The 23,131-nt window shown below is 53.8% G+C and overlaps 1 protein-coding gene across 3 annotated transcripts in view; it reads left to right on the forward strand.

The window, feature by feature from the left end:
- Positions 1-369: 369 nt before the first annotated feature.
- The window catches only part of ZMYM3 (zinc finger MYM-type containing 3), a 28,858-nt gene continuing 6,096 nt past the window's right edge, over positions 370-23,131 (forward strand). The window contains exons 1-18 of one of the 3 annotated variants that reach the window (XM_035541424.2): positions 945-980; positions 5,303-5,522; positions 7,865-8,761; positions 9,292-9,335; positions 9,741-9,813; positions 10,649-10,940; positions 11,377-11,554; positions 11,981-12,193; positions 12,797-12,947; positions 13,530-13,645; positions 15,660-15,746; positions 15,958-16,108; positions 16,692-16,864; positions 17,288-17,453; positions 21,206-21,264; positions 21,798-21,966; positions 22,583-22,698; positions 22,880-23,054. In XM_035541424.2, coding sequence (XP_035397317.1) covers positions 7,879-8,761; positions 9,292-9,335; positions 9,741-9,813; positions 10,649-10,940; positions 11,377-11,554; positions 11,981-12,193; positions 12,797-12,947; positions 13,530-13,645; positions 15,660-15,746; positions 15,958-16,108; positions 16,692-16,864; positions 17,288-17,453; positions 21,206-21,264; positions 21,798-21,966; positions 22,583-22,698; positions 22,880-23,054 — 3,046 coding nt within the window. In that variant the 5' untranslated portion in view covers positions 945-980; positions 5,303-5,522; positions 7,865-7,878. Of the gene's footprint in view, positions 445-944; positions 981-5,302; positions 5,523-7,864; positions 8,762-9,291; positions 9,336-9,740; positions 9,814-10,648; positions 10,941-11,376; positions 11,555-11,980; positions 12,194-12,796; positions 12,948-13,529; positions 13,646-15,659; positions 15,747-15,957; positions 16,109-16,691; positions 16,865-17,287; positions 17,454-21,205; positions 21,265-21,797; positions 21,967-22,582; positions 22,699-22,879; positions 23,055-23,131 lie in introns of those variants that run through there. The other 2 variants (XM_050713353.1, XM_050713354.1) reach the window with 2 other exon arrangements.

The following is a 23,131-nucleotide window of genomic DNA, read 5'->3' on the forward strand; positions in this document are numbered from 1 at the left end:
TTAAAGGGGCCGCGGCGGGCTCCGAGCGCGTGCCGCGCCGTGCGCGCCCCCGCCCGGCGGTGCCCGCGCGCGTGCACGGGGCCGGCGGCGGGAAGGGCGTGAGGGGAGCGGGGCGGGGCGGGGCGGCAATAAAGCCTCGAGAGGGAGCCTGAGGGGGGCGTGAGGGGCGCGGGCAGGGGGGGGCGTGTGAGGGCGTGCCGGGGGAGGGGCGGTCCCGGCGGGGCGGGGGGGGGACCGGGGGGGGTGGCGCGGGGGAGGGGCGCGGGCCGGGGGCCGGGGCAGCCCCTCCCGGGGGCGGTGCCGCGTCCCGGGCCCCCGCGAAGCCCCGCCCGGCCGCGCTGTCACTCACCGCCCCGGGGAGACGGCTCCAGCTCCGGGGAGGCGGCGGCGGTGGCGACGGCGGCCGGGCCGGGCCGCTCCCCCCCCCCCCCAGTCGGTGCGCAGGTAGAGGCCGGGGCGGCGCGGCCGGGCCGGGCCCCCGGGGGCGGCGGCGAGAGGGTTAACGGGGGGGGGGGGGCAGCGGGGCGCCCGGCCCGCTCCGCGAGGTCCACTCCGCACTTTGCGGGCGGCCCCGCGGGCCCCGAGGGGCTCGGGGCGCCCCGCTCCGACCCCCCCCCCTCCCCGCCCCAGCCCCCGGGGCTCGGCTCCGCGCTGCCGGTTCGCGCGGTCCCGCTCCGCCGCGCGGATCCGCTCCGGGTTTTCCGTCCGCCCGGCGGAGTCCGGGCTGCGCGCTCCGCTCCCGGGCTGCCGCTCCCGCTCCGCGTTTTGGAGGCCGCCGCCTGCGAGCGAGTCTCGCGAGCCCCAGCCCCGCCGCGGCCAATGGGGACGCGTCCCTCGCTCGGCGCGGCCAATGGGGAGCTGCCCCCGCCCCCCCCCGGGCCGCAGCGCGCTGAGGGCTCCGAGCGGCGCCTCCATTTAAAGGGGCCGCGACCCGAAGCCGGGCTGTGGGCAGAGCGGGCGGCGCGGCGCCGGGCAGCCAGGTGCGGGCGGCGCCGCCCGAGGGCGCCTCCCTGCGGGCAGCGCGGGGCGGGGGCGGGCAGCGGGGGGGGGGGGCTCGGGGCGCGCGGCGGCGGTGGTGGGCCCGGGGAGGGGGGGGGGGGGGGCGGGGCAGGCGCGTGCGGCGCGGGGCCCCCGCAGGATGGGGGGCGGGGCTAGCGCTCGGCGAGAGGGGCGTGGTCTGCAGAAGGGGGCGTGGTCTGCAGAAGGGGGGTGTGGCGTGGCGAAAGGGAGGCGTGGTCTGTAGGAAAAGGGGGCGGGGCCGTGCGAGGGGCGGGGCCGTGCGAGGGGCGGGGCCGGGGCGGCCCCTCCGGTGGCGGCGCTGGGGGGCGCCCTGGGGCGGGGGGGCGGCGGGGCTGGGGCTGGGGCTGGGGCTGCGGGGGGGGAGCCCCGGTGTCAGGGCCGTGCTCGGGGCAGGGGCAGCGGGTCCCTGGGTAGGGCCGGGGCTGGGGCTCAGCCCCCCCCCGGGGTGTGAATTCCCGTGCGTTAGTTCTCGTACGGGCACTTGGTGCTCAGCGCCGCTGGGGTGCGGCACCCCCGTGGACGCGCGTGTGCTGGCGGCGGCGATGGCAGTATGGGGGAAGCATGGGATCGCCTCCGTGACGGTTCCTTCTGGTATCTTAATAAAGGCCGTGCTGGGCCGTTTCGCTGTTCCGGTCTCGGTAGGGTGCTCAACGTGCGAGCTTCTCTCCCTGCCGCCACCTCAAGCACCCTGCCGGTGCCTGAGCCCGTCGTTACCAGCCCCGTTGGCCATGGGCTCCGCTGGCAGCCTCCACAAGGAGTCTCTGGGCGGGAGCAGTGCCCTGCACAGCGCGGCGTTGCTGGGGGGCAGCTGCTGTTGCTGCGCGAGGGTGGAGCAGCCCAGCGCTGAAATCCCGTCCTGGGACCCAACGGCAGGGAGCTCGCTGGGGAATGTGGGGCTGCCCGGCAGGCTGGCTGGATAGCTCGCCGTCACGTCCCCTGTTTCGGACCTGGAGGGCTGCTTAAGGGAAATCACATGTTTTGCCCTCAGAGGGGCACCCTCCCTGAGACTGTGCCCTGTGGTCTTCTCCCGCTTTCCCTGGTAGTAAGGCTCGGCCAAAGAACCATAGGAAGAAAGATCCAGGTTGGGAGGGACCTCGGGAGGTCTTAGGAAGAGATGTGAGAGTATGCGAGCAGCTGCCAGCTGCTGCCAGGACGGCGTCCCTGATGGATGAGCACGCTCCTGTTTGTTTTAGAGTTTACTGCTAGTGCAGAAGTGCTGGATTACCAGCAAGTAATGCTGAGACCCGAGGAGCACAGCCAAGTCTCTTTGAAGTGTTGCAAGGAGTCTTCTGGTCAAGCCAATTCCAGACAATTCTGCAAGAATCCAGAAACCTGTCCTTCCTTTTGCGTGGAGCTGAGATGAAGTTTCTGGAAGGCACGCTCAAAATCTGGCTCGGTTGGCCCTGCCGTTGGGGAATTTCGGGGACCCCGCGGGGTTGTGCGGCGCCGTGCGCTCTGTGTCGGAGGGTTTGACGTGGTCGCTGCTGCTGTTTGCTCTGGGTGAACCGAGAGAACCGGTAACACGCTGGGAGAGCGCAGTGGGCAGCTGTCCCCCGAGCCCTGCCTGCAAAGGGCAGGCTGAGGAGCTTGTCCAGTGACACTGGCAGTAGCTGCAGCTGACTTGAGGAGAACTGCTGAACTCTGCTGTAAACCCTCTGACTTGCAGTTTTACATACCGCTGGGTCAGTTGTTTAAGTAGGCAATTGTCTGTGGTGGTGATCATGTAATAGCTATTTCTGGGTTTGTTGAACCTTGACTTCCAGCCTTTGGAGCATTGCTGTGCATTTGCGTGCTCCTCCAAAGAGTCCTTTGCTATACATCTTTGTGTTTTTTTTTTTTTGAGATGGGTCATGTTGCATCTCCCCGTTTCTTTCTATAATGAAATAGGTTTATCAATGGAACGTGCTTTCTAAATGATGACTGATTCTTGAAACGGTGGGGTTCTCCTAGTACTGGGTCAGATGTGTTTTGGTTTTGTTTTCTAAGCACCTCAGCTCTTCCAGTATGTGTCTGCATGTGTAGGCACACTACCAAGAAGGCGATTGCCATGGTCCATCGCGGTGCTGTGTGGCAGCAGTGACGGACTGCATGGCGCCGGAGGCACTGTGCTCTCTGAATGCGTTTTGGGCTGCCAGGTGGGAGCACAGGGCTGCCCCTCCAAAACCGCCAGTGAATAATGAAATTGTTTCTGCTCCTTTCCAGAGAATTTTGACTGGGCTGAAACCTGGTCCGCGGTAGTATGCTTGGTTCCCCGGTGATTCTTCATAAATTAATTTGCTTTAAAATGAGTTAGGCAATCTGTAATAAATGTTTGCAGTGCTTAAATCTGGAAAGCCATAAGCTGCCCAGGTAAACTCAGATAGATTGCAACAATGAAGTTAGCCTTTACCGTATTTGTCATTTGAGGCTCTATACTTAATGAAGATCTGTTGCCTAAAACCATGCTGGTAGGACGTTATATTATTTCCTTAATTTTTTATTGATGGAGCCATGTATTGACCGCCGTAGTTTTTGTCAGGAAATACTAGTTTGGGTGTTACAATTTATTCTAAAATTTGGTGCCAAAATGAGAATTTCCTTCAGAGCTCTCTGCTCAGGTCTTACAGAACTCGTAGGTAAGAGCTAGCTGGAATGTTCATTTAAGTGTCTTAATGATAGTAGTTATTATTTAATGCTTTCTGTATACCAAATGATCTCTAGCGAAAAAAGTAAATACTTCAGCCTTCAAAATCTTTAAAACCTGAATCCGTATCCAGTGACAAGCCTGGGAGAGGCACCCAAGCAGGCGCTGTCGGCTTGCTGGGGGAAGGCAGTCGCCGGTAGCTGTGCTCTTCTGTGGGCACCGGAGACCTCCGAGGCATTCACCTCATGGTGCGGGAGCATCGGCAGTATTTTTTTTCTCGCTGTCTGATTTTAATTAAATCTTTGATGGTAGCTCCTCGTTTTTGCAGGTAGGCCATGTATTCCCCTGCTAATAGTCAGCTGAGTAAGGACACTCAGATGTGGAAGATGTGTGCAGGTACAGCACCAGTGGTGCCTTTAGCAAGGTACATAAAGCCCCAGCTAGTCGCTTGGAGACTTGAGTGTCCCGACAGAGGTGGATGTGACGGTCAGAGCTGCGCCCTGCGTGCTCGTGGAGGACCCTCAGCAGTCCTGTCGCCTCTCCGGAAACTCTCGTACCTGAGAAGCGCTGTGCTTCGGGCTGTCGTGCAGGGGGCTTTGCTCTGAACCTGATCTTCCCAGGGATATCCCTTGCTGAATATTCTGGAGAGGATGGTGCTGAGTCCCAGGTGAGGGGTTTCCAAACGTCCGATAGGGCAGTCTGTGTAAACGTGCAGGATTTCTGCATGCTGTCTCCTGTTTTTTTTATGGAGTCATCTTCCAGTGTACTCCCCTCCTTGCCAGGTATGTGGCTGGAAAAGAGGGAGATTTCAGGCAGACCGATGACGGGAGCCCAGTGAGTGATCTGTGCATTAGATAGTCCTGGAATAAAAAGGAGATGAAATGTGGTGGATCAGTTCAGCATCTGCCAGAAACAATAAGCTATTATTCATCCGTCAGAGGTAGTGAGAGACCTTACCAGGAGGTAAAGCTCACATTCAGCTGGCAGCATAACTCACTGTGAAGCTCAGCAGAAAGTCCAGATGAATCTGAAAGCCTGGGGCAAGCGAAAGAAGCAGTGTTTCTTACCTTGCTGCCTGCAGCTGGGCAGCTCTAATTTTCTCGGGTTGAGTTCAGCTTCAGAGCAACCCACGGAGCTGTAAAGCATCCTTCTCTCCTGTTCTACGGGCTGCCTTCTCAATCCTGATCAGCCGGCAGTTGAAAGTCGCTGTAAAGACTTTGCTGTCAGGGAAACAGAATTTCAGTGATGGGCAGAAGCATTCCTTGCTTTCCCACCCAAACTGCTTGCGGCATCATCACTTCCTGGGGTCCATCTCAACACTAACTCTATCAGCTTTTCCAGATTTTTATAAGTACATCAGAAGTCAGCACCCATCTGTTTCTGCATCTACTTGTCACGGAGCTCTGCTGCAGCAGAAAAAATATTTTTTAAAACAAAATGTTAGGCTGCAGAAGATGTTACAATGGGAACTTTTGGAGGCCCAAAGTATAAATTGGTCCAAAGGGGGATTAGTCAAATTCATTGAGGATTTGTCCAGTACAGCCTCTTAGCATTGCAGCTCGAGCCAAGCAGTTCTTCAGCAGCCGATTGCCACTTGATCGGAGGATGCCCTGAAGAGGAATTGTCCAGTTAGTTACGTTTCTCATACTCTCTCCCCAGGTACCCACTCTTGGTGTGAATAGAAATGGGATGCTCGAATAGATGGACATTTTGCTTGACTGACTGCGGCAGTCCTTAGCTTTGCACACCCTGCGAAGATGTTTCGGGCTGTTCACCAGAATGTGAGCTGTTCTGCTGGGGGATTCGGACAGAGCTGATGAAAGAGGACAGGAGCTTGGGCACACAGGGCGAGCACTGTGCTTCCAACCAGAACTTGCAAGTGAGTGGTCCTGTTGTGGACTCTTAGGTCTTTCTTGTCCGCATAGCTTTCCCACCACATACCAGTATTTTGGAGTTGACTTAACCTGCAGAATGGTTGTTCCCTTTAAGACCGTTGTGCTGGTCAGTGTCGTCACCACTAAGTTTGTCAGAGTCTTGTCTTGCATCATAACGCCCTAGTGCACAAAGCCTGAAAGCCAGCGTTAAGGTATGCTCTATTGAAACCAGGTGCCTTCATTTTTTTGGTAGAGTACGCAAGTAGCATGGCGAGTTCATAGATTTTCATAGATTGTTGCTTGCATTATCCTTTAGGAAGGAATGCCAAAATGGATTTCTTACGCTCCAGAATTGTTCCCAGGGTCTCACTACTAGGCAAAGACTAGGCCAGCTGCAGGTAGCAAATACTTTAGGAGTATCACCTCTCTGGTTCGTTGCAGACTTGCACAAAAGCGTATAAATGAGCTTGCCTTACTCATCTGAGTGGCTCAACCTTGCTGCTGCTTATTGTTCTAAGGTCTGTTGTCCCGCACCCAGATTTCCAGACAGACATCTTTGAGAAGGAGGCGTTGTTTGTATTCAGAGCAGCAGGAAACATGTTTGTCTTGAGAGGATTCTCACCTGCTTCAGCTTCTTATGACCTTTCTTTCAAATGTCTTTACTTGTGTTTCACTCTGTTCTTCTCCCTGTCACCCACCCTAAAACGCACTTTAGACTTTGCATTGCTCTAGAAATAGCTCATTCTGGAAACTTTTTCTCTTTGTAACTAAAGAAAATTAATGGAATAATCAGTCTTTATTGGTGAAACTTGCTGAGACTCTGAAGAAGACAACTTCTGTAGTTTTTGTTTGTGACTGGGGGAACAGTGCTTATCTGTCACTGGAACAGAAAATGCTGCTGTGTTTTTAGATAAAATAAGGAGATAATGACTTTGAACTCCAGCTGTAAGGTATCATTTCTTCAACTCCTGCTTAAATGAGGTTCAGAAGTTGGGTACGTTTCTGTCCAAATATTTCTTGTTTAGTTCTGAGTAAACCATTAGTAAGACTCGGTTGTCCTTTCAGGGGGAAGGATATAACAGAAGAACTGATCAGCTATCACAGTGAAATTACCTCAGGCCTCCTCCTTCATAGCTATAGGTGTATTATGCTCACGGTGAGCCCAAATAGGCAGGAATACTGAACGTTCGGGGTTCAGAACATTGCCAAATTTAGGATTAGGATGATTCTAATAGGGGAATAGGTTGGTGCCACATCTTTTGATTACAGCACCTTCCTTCCCTGTAGTGTCTAGGTACAGCCTGTTTTGGGGATGTGATGCTACATCAAGCCTTACCGTGCATCACCGCAGGCAGGCTCCAGCTCCCTTTCCCTCTTCAGGCTTTTCACCTTCTGTCCCTTTGCAGGGATGTGGTTCGTTGTTAGCCAAAGGAATATAAACGCCTTCTTGCCTCACCTCATGGTCTTGCCCTTCCTGCCTTGTGGTGATGTTGACTGGAGGAGCTGGGCTGCAGCTTTGTCCATCTGGTGGCGGTAAATGGCAGCACACCTCCCTGCGCGAGGCTCTGTGCCTTGCCAAGCCACACTGGTCTTTCTTCCCAACTGCGCGTTGTGTGCTTGTCTGCTTTGCTACTTGTTCTTCCTTTCCTACCCTTCTTCACGCCACTCTTCAGGATCCCCCCCCAGCATTAACTTCATTTTTTTCCAGTGGTTCTCTGAGTGTTGGCCCCCATAGTTATGGCCCCAGGCTGTCGTTAAGGGGTAACGTGGTTTGTATCTGTCCCCTGACAAAACTCCTGCGTTTTGTCATGTGGCATCTTGTTCAAGGCCCAGACTATAGAGCCGTAAAGAAATTCTTCCTGCCTCTGTGTTTAAGAGAAAATATATTTTAAAAATAAAAGATGGGTTAGCTGTGTGCTAACAGACCAGGAGAAAGGACAGGCCGGATTATTCAGGTCTGGTGAGATGTAGAGGAAGGCAGAGCAGGGCTTATTACACACTGCAGAACAGCTGCGTGAAGCCTCCTGAACTGGTGCTCAAATCCTTTCTGGTATCCCACTGTGTCCTTTAGCATAAGCAAGTCTGTTTGCCACGCTGCGGTGCGGGGTGTGGATGCTATAGAGAATTCTGAAAGGTTTACTTTGCCGAATGGCTGCATCTCGCTGCTGCTGTTCGACTTCGGAGCTTTGTAACCCCACAGGCAGATGTGATTGACTTGCTGGGATGCTGGGTATTGCTAGCAATCTTACCGGGCCTCCAGTTACTCCAGCAATGTTCAGAGGAGTGGGCAATTCATGCACCATTAGTCTATTTTCCATTAACTTGCAAGTCTCTCTCTCGTTTCCAGTTGTCATCTTCTAAATGGATTCCAGTGAGTTTTCGGGATCTTTGGACCCCCTGTCTCTGCCTGACAAACCACTTATTGGCGATCTTCCTGCTGACATGGAGTTTGGAGAAGATCTCCTGGGCTCCCAAACAGCTTCTACCCAGGAGGCTTCAGTTCTTCAGCCCCCTGACTGGGATCAATCCAAGCAGATGACCGCAGACGGGGACTTGGACCTTCTAGTGAAGGGAGACAGCCTGTCTGAACTAAACAAATCAAGTGACCTCAATCTAGATAAACCTAGTGTCTTGGACATGCTGGAGAAACCCGGTGTCTTAGATGACCTGGATAAAACTGCTGGCTTGATGGAGCTAGATAAATCAGAGGGTCTGGACGGGCTGTATAAGGCACAGCCTTCCCAGGATGCGGAGGATGGGCCGGGGGACTCCTCTGCCCTCTCTAGAGAAGCCCTTGTTCCGGAAACTTGGAAAGAAGGGGAAGATGCACCAAAAAATGATTCTGGGGACCTAAAGGAAGATGGTGCTGCTGCTATTCCTGCGCCATCTGATGACAATGCCCCTGAATTGCCCCCACAGCCCGTTCCTGACTCTGGAGACCTCAGCAGTGCCCCAGCCACAGAAGAAACCACAGCACAATCCTCAAATCCGCCAGCGGCCCCTGCACAACTCAGTCTTAAACAGTCAAAAAAGACGAGGTTGAAGGCACCGAGGAAAAGCTCCCCTGTGCAGAGGGAAGGGCTTGCAGGGGAAGCAGAGGTGGAGCTGAGCCCGGACAATAGTACAGCAGCTCTGCCCCATGAGCCCACGGAGGAAAACCAGGCGGAGGAAGGAGATGATAACGGGAACAACTCCCTTAAAGACAGTAGTGTACCAAAGGCACAGGAGGCTGTGCCACCAGCAGGTAGGTTGTTGGCTCTGCAGAACTTGGCTTCCTGTAGCTCAGAAGGCTGCAGTCTGAAGTTGGAGGCTGTTCTCAACTCCAGCTTTCCCCATCTTCCCCTGCCATGGAAATCGTTGATGCTGCTGATGGGCTAGGTGTGGAAAAAGTGTCTCGCCTATTAGGAATAATGTTCTGGAAGCTTTTCCTTTGGCGCACACAAGCTCTTACTCTGGTTTTCGTAGCTTTAACTTTGGTTTTTAATGTTTGTGTCAGCTAGGAGCTCCCCTGATACAGCTGCTGCTGTACATCATCTTAAGTTACACTCCTCATCACTGGAGTCCTTCCTGGAGGTGAGGGTTACCAGGAGAAGATTTTCCCATAGGCAAAGTCCCACTGCCTGGGCTGGCCATCCTCAGGAGATGCTCAGTCTGCACAGCCAGACGCAGCTGGAGGCGGCTGCCCAGCCTGCCTCCCCACGTGCAGGGAGGTCTCTCTTCTGTTGGAGAAAAGCAAGATGTGAGATTCAAGTTTCTTCTGTGCTTCTGTTGCAGGAGAAGGCCTGTCTAGGAAGGGAACCGAGACGCCAGCTGAGAAGGTGAGGAGAATGCAGTCAAGTACGTATGCTGCCGGAGAACTGAAGGTGTCTGGCTGTTGCCAAACTCACTGAGAGACGCTGGCTGTCTGGTCACCCCTCTGAGAAGGAGTTTGCATGTCTCCAGTGATGGAGTGGTCCCTGCGTGTGCTGCCACTGTGCTGTACATGTGGCTTCAGCATCTCTCTCCCTGCCACCCCCAGATGGAATGTCATTACCATAGGCCTGCTTCCCCCTCTCCCTCCCCTCTTGCCATCTCTGGTCAGGTATCCATGGAGTTTTTTCCTTTCTCAGCCTAGTCATTGGGAATTCAAAACCCAGAAGTTGAAACTGCGCTGTGATCTGAGATATTTATCCATGGTTGTCCTAGCAGATGGTTAGTCTAAGTATTTTCTGAATGTCTTCTAGGAACAGAAAAGAAGTGAACGAGCCAGAAGATCAGAAACTGCCAGGCCTGAAACTGTGAACTCCTCTGAGAGCAGTGAGTAATTGGGGCTGGCTGGTGCCTGCCTTCAGCCAGAGCATGAGGCCTAGGCCCAGCACAGGCAGGCAGTTTGTGTTGTGAATAGGATGGGGGTAGGGACTCTGGAGCTTTCATACAGACTTTCCTGTTACACAGGACAGGTCCCTTCGCCCATGAGTTTTCATTTCAGGGTTCTTGCCTTGATTTCTCAGCACCTTTAAGTTGAGGAGAGGGTTGTAGGATTTTTACAGTGGTTTGTGGACAAGCAGCAAGTAATAATAGGATGAGGCTCTGGGGGTGTTCCCAGGAAATCCATCTTCCATCTCCTTAGCCAGGACCTTTCTTCCTTTGCCTCTATGCCATGAGGCTGTCTGAAGGAAGGTTGTGTTTGGGGGACTTCCCTGTGAAAGTACTTGAAATCTCTGTTCTTTGAGATGCTGAATGTTGCACTGACATTCCCTAGCATTTTCCTGTTGGTCCTTCCTTGTCTGCCTGTACTGGAGAAGTGTCTGGTGATCCAGCTTGTTCCTTTTAAGGTTTACTGGTTCTTGGAGGGCTTGCTGCTGTAACTGTTCACGCTTGGGGCATCTGCTCTACCTTGGAGAATCATGACTTTTCCTCCAGAGGAATTGTACTTAAGCCCAGTTTGCTTAAAGACCTTCTGCCTCATCTGGGATTCCAACAGAATACCTTTTCAGGGTCCCTTTATCATTCTAACCAGGAAGGTAGAATGCATGTAGAGGGACTGCAGCAAGATGACCCCAGAAAGCCCCAGCATGCTTCTCATGGAAGAACTTTCTGTCCCAGTTCCTAACGGGGAATTTCTGTGCATCTTCTGTCTGCTGCTTTGCAGTTCCAGTCTCTGATGAAGATTCTGATGCAATGGTGGACGATCCCAATGACGAGGATTTTGTTCCTTTTCGTACCCGACGCTCGACGCGCATGTCCTTACGCACGCAGATGGCTCAGCGAGCTGCCCGCTCTACTGTCACCAAGATGACGTGTGCCAACTGCCGGACCCCTCTGCAGAAGGGCCAAACTGCCTACCAGCGTAAAGGGCTCCCTCAGCTCTTCTGCTCCAGCTCCTGTCTCACCACCTTCTCAAAAAGACCACCTGGCAAGAAGATATGCACCTTCTGTAAAAAGTGAGTGATCGTTCCCCTTTTCTCAGCGATCCTGTGCTTGTGACCCCACTCACTTGCCCCACAGCCCTCCCTGCCAGTACCCATCCCTGTGACCCTCATGCTTCCTTTGTCACCCACATCACTCTTGTCCACTGCCAGGTGTTGCCCCATGTCTTCTTTCACGCACTGTGTATCCCATCCTCCCTCCACCCCCTTCACATTATTTATTGTTTCTCCCTGCCAGGCTTAGTGGCCCATATCCCTGCCTCCCCTCAAAACAACCTCCTGCATGCTTCATCTTCAGGCACCGCCGCTCTGGGCTGGAGCAGAGGCTGCTGTGGGCCAGTTCTTGCCACCTCCTTGGGATCACAAAGTCCCTGCACCACAGCATGCCACCCCGCCCTTTTGTGGCAGGACTGGTGTGTCCCTGCACTAACATATTTCTTTTGATCCCCAGGGAGATCTGGAACACCAAGGACTCTGTGGTTGCCCAGATTGGTTCAGGAGGCTCTTTCCATGAGTTCTGCACCTCCGTCTGCCTCTCCCTCTATGAGGCCCAGCAGCAGAGACCAGCACCTCAGTCTGCTGACCCCTCAGACACCATCCGTTGCAGTGTCTGCCATAAACCTGGTGAGGTAAGCAAATGCCTTCTCTTTCGCTTGTCCTGGATCAGGCGCTTGTCACCTGCAGACCTTGGCCCTGCCTCGGACCATGGCTGGGCATTTGCTGGGTTCTCCTGATGTGTGAGGCCTCAGTCCCTGAGCTGCCTCGGGCTCACTCCCAGGTCCTGCCTTGTTGCTGTGAACTAGCCCTTATTCCAAGAAATACGGCTTCTGCTTCTCCCCACCCTGCAGAGTGTTACTTTCTGCCCCTCCACCCTCCCAGTTTCTTTGCTGGCTCTTGGTGAGAAGCCAGCTTGAGTTGACAGCAGCTTCCAGTAGGGAACTCGCCTGGGTTTTAATGTAACAGCCCATTCTCCCAAGGGCTGTGGTAGTGGCGTACACGTGTGGGAGGGAGCCTCATGGTGTTCTGAGGGAGTGACAGCAACGATGTCTCTGCAGATCCAGCACGAGGTCAGCAATGGGAACGTGGTTCACCGCATTTGCAGCGATGCCTGCTTCACCAAGTTCCGAGCCACCAAGGGGCTGAAAACCAACTGTTGTGATAACTGTGGACTTTATATCTACAACAAGGGCTTGCCCCTGGAGTACCTCTTCCACGAAGGCCAGCAAAAGCGCTTCTGCAACTCTGCCTGTCTCAACAGTTACAAGAAGGTGTGTGGAGTCAGCTGCCGGGGGAGAGGGGAGAGGGGGCTCCTCGGTGGGTACACATCTCCCTTGTTCAGTTTGGCACAGGACGCTTTATGCAAGAGCAGGCAGCTTGAACCCCCTTGGCCTTTTATTGCTGACAAAACATCTTTAAGAGACTGCTGTGGAGAAACTCTGAAGCAGGCAAATAGAAGTTAGTTACACTGCTTGGGGCCCATCTTGGACCACAGGTCAAACACTCAGATCCAGCTGGACTGTGCTGTTACACTGGGAAATGCGGTTAGCATGAGGTGGCTTCTTTTGGATGCTTCCCCAAAGCTTGGCTGTATCTGTTCCTCTGTGGTCTGAGCAGGCTTCACTTAACTGTCCTGATAGGGCTGCCAACTTCTGTGTTCCTGCCAGGGTACCCCTGAAATGAGAAGCAGAGGTGCCAAAGGTGGCTTTTTTCTACCACCTGAACCTGCAGACTGTGAGCCTGGCTCTCACATCAAGTGTTCCCTGCAGGAGAGCTGCCCTGTGGTGGATGCTGTAGTGGGGTGGAGTATGAGGATGGGACCTCGCCGGCTGTGATGGGCTCCCTGGCAGCTCTGTTCTGCTCTGTGTTTGCAGAAGAACACCCGAGTCTACCCATGCATGTGGTGCAAGACGCTGTGCAAAAACTTCGACATGCTGCCCAACGTGGATCGCAGTGGCAAGATGGGACTGTTCTGCTCCATTTGCTGCACTACCTCCCACAAAGTGAAGCAGTCAGGCTTGGTTGGTAAGGGCGCTCACAGGGATTCAGTCACCTCTCCACTCTTAACTCCTTCCTTTGTGCTATTTATTGCTTGTGGATGAGACTGGAAAGAAGGCATGTTGCTCACCTGGGAAGGTGTCTGGGGAGGAGTCCAGGGAGACAAGTGGAAGGAGACGTGGAGAGGGAGTGACCCTGCAGTACGTAGCCTGTTGTAACGCTGAGGGAATAGTGTCCATCGCTGTTCTTGAGAACGCAGGAAGCAGTTGTAGTACTGTGTTGTGCTGGAATTGCCTTTTCCATTGCACAGAGTACCAGGGTGTCCAGGACTGCATATGGTCTCTGTTGACTGGTACAAGTATTGCAGTCTGTTTTGTCCAAATTTCTGTAGAGCCAGGATCACTTCCTTGAACCAGTCTGCTTTCCATCCATGTTTAATATTTCTGTCCTAGCAGAAGCTGGTGCTCTTAGTTTCCTGGTGTTCTTGTCCCTTCCCTTCTGGTAATAGCTTTACAGACTGAGGATGAGTGAGTAGCTTGCATGCCATCCTCAGAATCCAGTCCCACGTCCTTTGCTGCTGGCCTCACCAATTCCTGTCTGTTTCATCAGGTCCCCCTAGACCCTGCAGCTTCTGCAGAAAGAGTTTATCTGAACCCTGCTATTACAACAAGACAGACCGGGTTGTCTACCAGTTCTGCAGCCCCAGCTGCTGGACCAAATTCCAGGTACTGAAAAATCCTTCATGCTGGGCTGGGCCCGAGAGCTCCTGCCTCTTTTCACACTTAGCAGAGGCTGCAGCTTCTTCAGGCTCCTCAGGGAGGGTCCATAAGAAAGTCTCTGCTGGAGCACAGGAGTTCCAGTGACTGTAGTTGTCGATTTCTTATTCTTGGCCCTACCTCCCCTCTCTTCAGCTGAGATAAGACTGGCTGTAATTATGTCCTGTCTAGCAGCTTACGCCCAGTGGGAGTGCAGCACAGAGCCGCGCTGCATGAGTGGTTTGGGACATAGTGGCCTTACAAGGGTACAAGCAAAAGCACAAATAAGCTAGCAAAGCACCATCAGCACCTGCTAGCATGGAAAGAGGCGGAGCTGCACTCTGAGCCAGGTATCACCAAGGAACATAAGTCACCTAGGTCGTGTTGTCTAAAAATTTACAGCCAGCAGGCTTGGAGACCTCATGTCTTAATAGTCCTCAAAGGCTTGACTGATACTTTTCAGTCTTCTGGTGTTGAGTTTTAGCATTCGTGAAATGTTCATGGTATTCAAAGGCAACTGGAAGAATATTAGTTTTGTACAGTTATCAAAGAACAAAGCAACAGCCAGGAAGACCTGGGAAACTTAGGCCAAGACATGCCTTGGGCGACCGAGAAAACTTAGAGAATCTAGAGGTAGAGAGTTAGTTACTGACAGTGGCAGTGTTTTCTTTTGTGGTTTTTGTTTGTTTTTCTTTTTTTTTTCTATTTCTTCTTCTTTTTCTTTTTTTTTTTTTGATAAATCCTTGATATAATCCTTTGAGATCACAAACTGTGGGTAAGGGATAAGGGTAGCTGAAGAGTCTTTATAGGTGTAGACTTCATAAAACACTTGAATTCTTGCCATGTAAAATCAGCATTGTAATATGTGAGTAAAGCCATGCGTAACCTGGATTAGGTGACGTCTTACTGGCAGATCTCAGAACACACTTGCCAAAAAAACACACCGAAAGGAGTGTTTCATGATGTCTTCTTGGGGATCGGTATTGATATCAATAATATCAACGCCTTCATTAGTCATCTGGAAATAATGTCGAAGTAAGGAAGATAAAATTTTGCAGATGAAACAAAAACCGGTGAAGTGTTAACTCATGCTGAGGTCAGGGCAAAGCAAAGCAATTGGATTGTTTGACAAGATGGGTTCCTCCTAACGTGTACTTAAATGCAGTTCAGTGCAAGATTCTGTATCAGCCTTACTCAGGTAATGTGAGGTTGTAAGTCCTGGAAAGTAAGGACTTTGAAAAGGCTCTGTGATTGCAGCAGATAAGCTATTAAGTTTGAGTGCCTCAGTCTACAGTTAAAAGTTCGGGGCCTATATGGAGCAAAGGATCTACCTACAACGAAGCACAGATAGGAAGGATATTCATCCAATGTCCACATTTTTAATGTTGAAGAAAAATAGGGAGAGTACTGAAAGAAGCTGCAAAACTACAGTGAGCCTTGAAAAATTGTATGTACAGAGGCACTTGCAGAGCACCTTATCTTATCAGCAGCAAAACCAGATTATTTTATTAATAAATGTATCTGTGTGGACAGGACCTCAAGTTCTAAATGGCTCTTTAATCTAGCAGAGGAAAGTGGCACGAGAATGCCTACTTGAATTCTGAAATTACGTTACCCTGAAAATAGGAACTAGGCACATGCGCTTCGAGATCTTGTAGAGAAAGTCTCAGAAGAGGTAGTGGAGCCCCTGTCTCTTAACGTTTTCAAATGCAGAGGGGTTGCAGCCTGAAAGCTTGCCTACCTGAGCTGGACCCAGTACAATGGAAGCAAAGTGAAATTACTCAAGAGTCTGCTCTCCAGGAGCTTGAGACATCCTCTGAGGGACTGACTGTGAGTCACTGACAGTGGCAGCCAGCACAGGTCTGATTGGGGCAGGTGAACTACTGTGATCAGTGGAGCAGGCAGGATGACTGGAGGCAGTGCAGGTCGGATGCTTGCTGCCCTCTGTGCCTCTCCCTCCGTCAGCTGTCTTTGTTTTCTGCAGCGCACCAGCCCGGAAGGTGGGATCCACCTGAACTGCCATTACTGCCACAATCTTTTCAGTGGGAAGCCGGAGATCCTTGACTGGCAGGTGAGGATTTTCCCCGGGGAGCACGTTGAGGCTGAGGCCAACCCCAGCGAGGACCACAGAGCTCTTCCTCTCCTTGCTCAAAGGAGAGCCCCTTCTGAGCCAGTGCTACGAATGCCTCGGCTGCAGAGACCCACAGTCTTGCTCTCGCTTCCCCGGGAAGCGTGGGGACCTCCTGCCAGCCTGGCTGACCTGGTGGCGGTCTCTTTGGCAGGACAAGGTGTATCAGTTCTGCTGCAAGGACTGCTGCGAGGATTTCAAGCGGCTGCGTGGGGTAGTGTCTCAATGTGAGCACTGCAAGCAGGAGAAGCTGCTGCATGAGAAGATCCGCTTCTCTGGGGTGGAGAAGAACTTCTGCAGCGAAGGTACTTGGGGAAGGCACGGGAGAGGCAGAGCCCCCATGCCAGCCCTTGCTGGGGGAGGAGAAGAGAGCATGGAGTGGAGCAGAGGGGAGACTGTCTAGCCAGGCCCTGGGGCGAGAGCCTCGCCATGCAGTGAAAAGGGAGGACTGTCAGTGGGGATGGCTTGCTGTCCAGCCAGGCCCGAGGGCAAGATCTTTACCATTCATTGTGTCCTTGGGGAGGGCTTTCTCACAGCTTTTCTCTCTCTGGGGGCTGGGGAGACAGCAGGTGGCAGCTCCGCTCCTCCTGTCATCATGCACTTCTACGCTCTTGCGTCTGGGCTGGCCTGACCTGGCCTTGCCCTGCCTGCTGGGTTCCTGCACACAGGAGGTTGGAGTCAGACTCTTCCTAGAAGCATAGAGGTGAGAGATGGCAAGTCCCCATGAGGTCCCATCTTATCCCAGCCCCAGGGGCCAGTGCTGGATTGTTCCCTACAGTGTGTTGCGTGTGCTCTGTTGTCTCCGCAGACCTGGATTGTGGTCACGTTTGGGTCAGGGAGGCCCCCAGTTCATCCTGGGAAGGTTTCACTCCTATTGTTTCTCCGCAGGGTGTGTGCTTCTTTACAAACAGGATTTCACCAAGAACCTGGGCCTGTGCTGCATCACCTGCACCTACTGTTCTCAGACCTGCCAGCGGGCGGTCACCGAGCAGCTGGAGGGCAGCACCTGGGACTTCTGTAGTGAAGACTGCAAAAGCAAATACTTGCTCTGGTACTTCAAGGTCAGTATTGGCACTGGCAGCTTGTGCTAAGTGCTGTGGTGGGCACGGCACCCAGATAAGTGGGCATTGCACTGAGGAAGCTCGCACTGCTGGAGTCTGGCTGGCACTGCTGCGGAGAACCTGGCACTGCTGGAGTCCTGCCTGGCAATGACGGGACACTGCTACGGGGAAGCTCACGTAGCTGGAGTCCCCAGCTGATCCTGCCAGAGCACTGCACTGAGGAAGCTCACAGTGCTGGATCCGCGGCTAGTGCTGCTGTGAGAAGTTCGCACCGCTGGAGACCCCGGCTGGCACTGGCAGGGCACTGCTGTGGGGAAGCTCACAGCACCTTGCCATGTGCACCTTTCACTGGAGAGTTGTGTTGCACTCGGAGGGGGTGTGGTTAGTTACTCGTTGTTTCTCTCCTGCTGATGCGGGCTTTAGGCAGCTCGGTGCCATGCCTGCAAGCGTCAGGGGAAGCTGCTGGAAACCATCCACTGGCGAGGGCAAATCAAACACTTCTGCAACCAGCAGTGTCTGCTGCGATTTTACAACCAACAGAACCAGCCCAACCTGGACACGCAGAAGGGGCCCGAGAGCCTGCTGAACAGTGAGTAGGAGGGAGGGAGGGGACCTGCATAGCTCAGTCTGAGAGACACAGGGAAGACTGAACAGCGAGGGGTGGAAGCTTCCTGCCTGGGACTGGATGAGACGCTAGGGAACAATCCTGCACTGGCCCTTGGGGGGGAAAGGACGGAGTGGGACCTAATGGGGCTTCTCCATCTCTAACGTCTATGGTTCTATGACACACAGGGCCCAGACGGGAGGAGCCGGTGCCAGCGTGCTGCCTGTAGCTCACACTTAGCGAGGATACTCAGGGATTTAATGGGCGACTCCATCCTCATGTTGCCAGCGGAGAGCTCGATTTACAGGGTTAGGGGACAGCGTGGCTTGGCATGATAATCCACCTGCAGCCCCACACCACCTCCGAGCTGTGACCTTCTCAGATCTCATAAACTAATCAGGATTGGGCCAGGTCAGTGCTTGGATGGGAAGCATTCAAGGAAAATGCAGGGTGCTGCAGGAAGTGGTGCTGGTGATGCTGTAGGTGGGCTCTCCTCAGCCAGAGCTGAACCTAGACCGATCTTGAGGGAGCGCAGAGCCGCTGGAGGCACTCTGTCTTGCGATGTTAGATTGGAGTCCTACCACTTACCCAAAGATCGCTGCAGCTCTGGGGAGTTGCCAACCCCGTGTCCCGGATAACCCCATTCTGCATCTGTGGAGTTCCAGCTGGAGAGGAGATTTTCACTGCCTGTTGCCCCATTTCCTATCATTAACTTGAGCCAGTTGCTTATGGAAGATTGCAAAGTGCTTTGGGGTCCCTCAGGACGGAAGGTGCTCGTAGTGAGAGTGACAAGACATCGCATGGCCCTCGGACACTCGCATAGTCTCACTTTGCTCGGTCTTCCGTAGGCCATGATCTTCTAGGTAATCTGATGTAGCTAACAAAATGCCGGCAGCTTGTGGTATGACTTCCTTCAGCACATCAAGCTTCGACAGATACCGCTATCGCAGGCTAAGTGCTTCGCTGCCCCCTGGAATTTCGTGAGGTGTAAAACCCTGACTAGGGTGTGCTGAGGAGGGGAAACCAAGAGGAAGACCTTCCCATGAGAGACCTCATCCTCCGTCCCCAGGCTCTTCCTGGTGCCTCTCTCCTGACAGCAGTGAGCTAATCACAAGATGGGGAAACCCTGGATGTCATCACTGCTTGGAGAGCACAGCAGAGCTGCTCTGCCGGAAGCAGCAGGTTCCCCCAGCCCGGGGAGTCCTGACCTGCCCTCCAAGAGCCATGCTCTGTAAAATGCCGTGTGAGGTGACAGCTCGAGTGACAGCACATTGGCGTGACCTGGATGAAAAACTGTTGGTTTCAGCTGGCATTGGGGTGTCCAGAGAGAGACTGCTTGATGGGACACAGAGTGTCCTGCTGCCCCAGTGGAGGAAGAGGCATTAAGCTTGCCAGCTCCTGTAGCTCACTGAGTGATTCTACAGCCCTAGCTGTGCTGCTTGATTTGTCCTCTGCTTTCAAGGCATCTTACTTGTGAGGCACCAGTAACGCTGCTTTGGGGACACAGGCACAGCAAACAAGCCACTGCCTGACAAGGGAAGCATCTATTTCACACCATTAGGCCCTTGCCTCTTGGAGACTTGGACCACAGGACTCTCTTGAGTACCCTCTCCAACACCACTGACCGCAAGAAACAGCATCCCCCTCCACCGTGTCTCTGGAGGCCCGCAGGAACTTTGCTGTTAAGCATGCGGGGTGTTGCCCTTCACTGTGTCACAGCTGCCTTTGTGTGCACCCTGTGAGGCCGAGGACTCTGAGGGCAGCCAAGGAAATGCCCCTCAGCAGGGGTGAGCGCTCGGCTGAGCACAATCTGCAGGCCTGGTAAAGGCCCAGTGCAAGTGCCGCTGGTGGCGCTGGGCCCTCTCTGTGCTCTGGCACAGCCGTCCCCTGCCAGCTGTGGGACACCTGTAGACAACCTTGCCCAGGGACTGTGCCATTCTGGTCAGCTTGCAGCAGAAGGATGCTGGAGCCAGAGCCGCTGTGCGCTTACACAGAGCTTTGCTGCCCCGTGTGCTGTGCAGGGCGTTGCGGGAGGAGCAGCTTGCCACCACTGGTGAGGAACCGCTTCTGCCTGCTCGTCAGGGTCTCCTGTGGATCTGGCAGTGGTGTTGTAAGCTGGTGAGGGGCTACCTGGATTTTAGGTCCAACTTGGGCAGGGCTGCTGACTACTTGCTTGTTTTGTAGCCAGTGGTTGCCTAAATCCATTCATTCCTGCGATCAGGAATTCCTGCAGTGGCTGCTGCCAGCCTGGTGATCCTGAGGTTGCTTGCTGACTATAAAAGTGACCGTTCCTTTGCTGGGAACACAGTCTCTGTAAGAAGTGATTTAGGAGCTCCTGCCACAGAACATTGCCCAAAGAATTCAAAGGGATCAGGCTCTGTATAGGGCTATCCATCTGGAGAGGAGAGAGGGCCAGTCGTCTTGGTTGGTGCAGTTGATACCTTGACAGTTCCTTGCTGGTGTTAGCATGAGAGTAAAGAACAAGCCGCAGCTTTCTTGAGAGCCTGGACATGTAGCGTGTAGAGCTCTGTGGTGTGAGGATCTTCTTGTTTCTTGCTGTCCTAAATCCTTGGCCTGCAAGACAATGACCTTTGCTTTTATTCTGCTTTAGCAGACTCCACTTGTACTCTTCTCCATAGCTTGTCTTTCCCCATCCGTGTCTCCCGCTGCCCATCCACTTTGGACTGGTCACAGGGAGCTCTTGGACCCACTGAGACATGGCAGATGTGTGGCTGAATGTCCAGCTGGAGGCTAGGGAGTTTCCTTGAGCTGGAACTTGCCTGTCCCCTCTGTGGCAGTCACCAAATGGCTTTTGCTGTGCCTCCATTTGCTGAAGAGCAAAGTTCTTGGGATTTCCTTGTGACGCAGGAAATTGCACAGTATAAATGCCAATGTGCTGATCCTTTGGGAGTCTGGGTTTTTCCCGGAGAGCCTATCTGTAGGAGGAGCGAATGGACCTGCCACTCCACTTGGGTGCCGACTCCTGCTGCTTTCCTTGCAGGTGTCTCCTTCGTGCATGGCCCCACAGTTAGTCAGTGCTGCAGAAGGAATTCTTTTTCCCAGCCACATGGGTAACCAGGGTTCACGGGAGACTTGGATGAAGGTGCTTTTAGTTCATCAGCCTCCGAGATGGGTGCAGGTGCTCTGCAAAGCGAGACAGAATTATCATCCGAGCCAGGATGATATGGTTACCATCTGAGGCTAGTGTCTGCCACATGTGCCTCTTGCCTGCTGGTGATCCGCTCTCTCCTGCATCCCTAATGCTGGGCAAAGCTGTCTCTGTATTTTCTGGGATACCTTATAGCAAACTATTACCTCTGTCACCTTCTTCCTAGGGATCTCGAAGCACTTTGCCAAGATATTTGTAGCAGGGAGATGGAGTCACAGGGAAGGGCCATGGCTCGGTACAGCAAGCCAGTAGGCAGAGCTGGGAATAGAGCCCTGGATTCCTCTCTCCACAAGGGGCTGGGATTTCTCCTGACCTGCTGTGATGGGAATGGGGTGGACTGCAAGGGAACTCAAAATGACATGGCAATGACTTGATTTTGGAGTTGTAGTGTCTTCGGAGGTGCTAGGGCTAGAGATTTTTGGAATGACTGTTCCTGGAGTGGCCAGGAGCAGTTTCTGGGGAGCCTGTCACTGCCCTCTGGCCTGTGGCTGTTGCCACCTCCAGTCCCAGCGGTGGGACCTGTTAGCTGAGGAGCTCTTAAATTAAGAGTCATTGCTTTTTCTTGCAGGTCAGTCTTCAGAACCAAAACCACCTACGTCTTCCCCGCAGAAGGCAGAGACTAACACGGTAAGGCCCGCTGGAGGTAGGAATTTGCAAGGTAGCATAAAGTGTTTGTCCCCAAAGAGAACAGATCTGCCATTGCTTGCGGAGATTTCATTTTACAACCAGTGCATTTTAAGATGGTGGTGGCCTGGGCAGTGGGAGCTGATGCAAGCTGCTGGGGAGGGCAACTTCAGCACATCTCCTGCACGGGGGATAAATAACTGTTCCTCGACAATGAAACACAGACACCAGAGCAGACTGCCACTGTGGTGCTGGCTCCTCTTTGCATGGTGCTCCCCTGTGCCTGGGCATAATCCCTGTCCCACTGAGTTCCCTGCTGCTGACTGGTGCCAGACTCCCTGCTGGCTGTTGCAGGGATCTCGCACAGGTTTTGCTGCCTGCCAGCATCAGCTTGGCAGCCCTTTGGCCAAAAGTAGCCGTGGGAGCATGTGTATGTGTGCTGCGGGCTGCCAGGCTGCAGGAGGCTGTACCTGTGGTTGAGGAGAGGTGGTGCTGCTTTTGGTGGACACCAACCTCCTGCTTTCTGCGTTTCCTAGTTGTCAGCAAAGACCTCCTCAGCACAGATGTCTCCAGCCGCGCCGCCTCCCCCGCCCCCTCCAGTTCCAGCCACCCCTCGGAAGAACAAAGCTGCCATGTGTAAACCACTGATGCAGAACCGGGGTGTTTCCTGCAAGATAGAAATGAAGTCCAAAGGATGTCAGACAGGTAGGAAAGTAAGACACGACTGCAGGACTGAAGGGGCATTTTGGAAAGGCAGGTAGCATGTCCCTGCTCCAGGTGGAATGTGAATCCAGCTTGAAATGCTCTACAGAGCTGCTGGGTGTTCAGCATTATGCTGAGGAGAGTTAGGGATGTGTGGGGAACGCACGGAAAGGCTGGAGGTAGGGCACCCGTTTCCAACAGCAGCAGGAGGAAAGCTGCAGAGAGCGCTGCAGCATGATCCCACCTCTCTTACGATATTTGGGACAACTTGTTTTCCTCTAGAGATCATCAGCTTGCTTGAGGGGCTGTCTGCTGAACAGGTTCCACTGTGAAGCTGCCATTGGGCACGTGTGTGTGTGTGATCTCTAGCATATACAAGGCAACTAGACCTCTTGGCAGGACCACATAAGAGCAGGGCTTGCACCTTTGGCTAAGGCAAGCCTCTCTGGTTGCAGGGCTGCCTGGCTTGCTGCTGCTCCAGCTCTGCCCATAAGTCACAGGCGCTGGTGGCTGGAAAGGCTGTGGTGCTGGATGGCTGCGTGGGCATGGCAGTGCACAGCTCGGCTGGGTGGAGGAGCTGCTGGGAGCAAGCTCACTGACATACTTTTGCTCTTGTCAGAGGCTGACTGGAAGCCCCAGGTGATTGTGTTGCCAATCCCAGTCCCGATCTTCGTGCCTGTGCCTATGCATATGTACTGCCAGAAAGTACCTGTGCCTTTCTCCATGCCTGTCCCGGTAAGCGACACACTTCACCTGCTTGTGTTCTCTTACTGTCTCAGTCCTGCCTCGCTGCAGCCTTCCTGCTTCTCTGTTTGTCCTCTACTCCTGCCTCTGCTTTCACAGCAGTCGGCCGAGCCAGAGCTCCCTGCGGGTGCAGCATGTGTCTGATCTTTGCCTGCTGTGCTGCTGTCAACAGGTGCCTGTGCCAATGTTCCTGCCCACCACGCTGGAGAGCACAGATAAGATTGTGGAGACCATTGAGGAGCTGAAGGTGAAGATCCCCTCCAATCCTCTGGAGGCTGACATCCTGGCCATGGCAGAGATGATTGCGGAGGCTGAGGAACTGGACAAGGCCTCCTCAGACCTGTGCGGTAGGTTCGGCCATGGCTTGGGCTGGCCCAACAGCTGCTGTCGCGTGGGGTTTGCCTGCTCTGGGAGCCAGAGCATC

Source organism: Cygnus atratus, chromosome 13, assembly GCF_013377495.2.
Source record: "Cygnus atratus isolate AKBS03 ecotype Queensland, Australia chromosome 13, CAtr_DNAZoo_HiC_assembly, whole genome shotgun sequence".
NCBI classification, from domain to species: domain Eukaryota; kingdom Metazoa; phylum Chordata; class Aves; order Anseriformes; family Anatidae; genus Cygnus; species Cygnus atratus.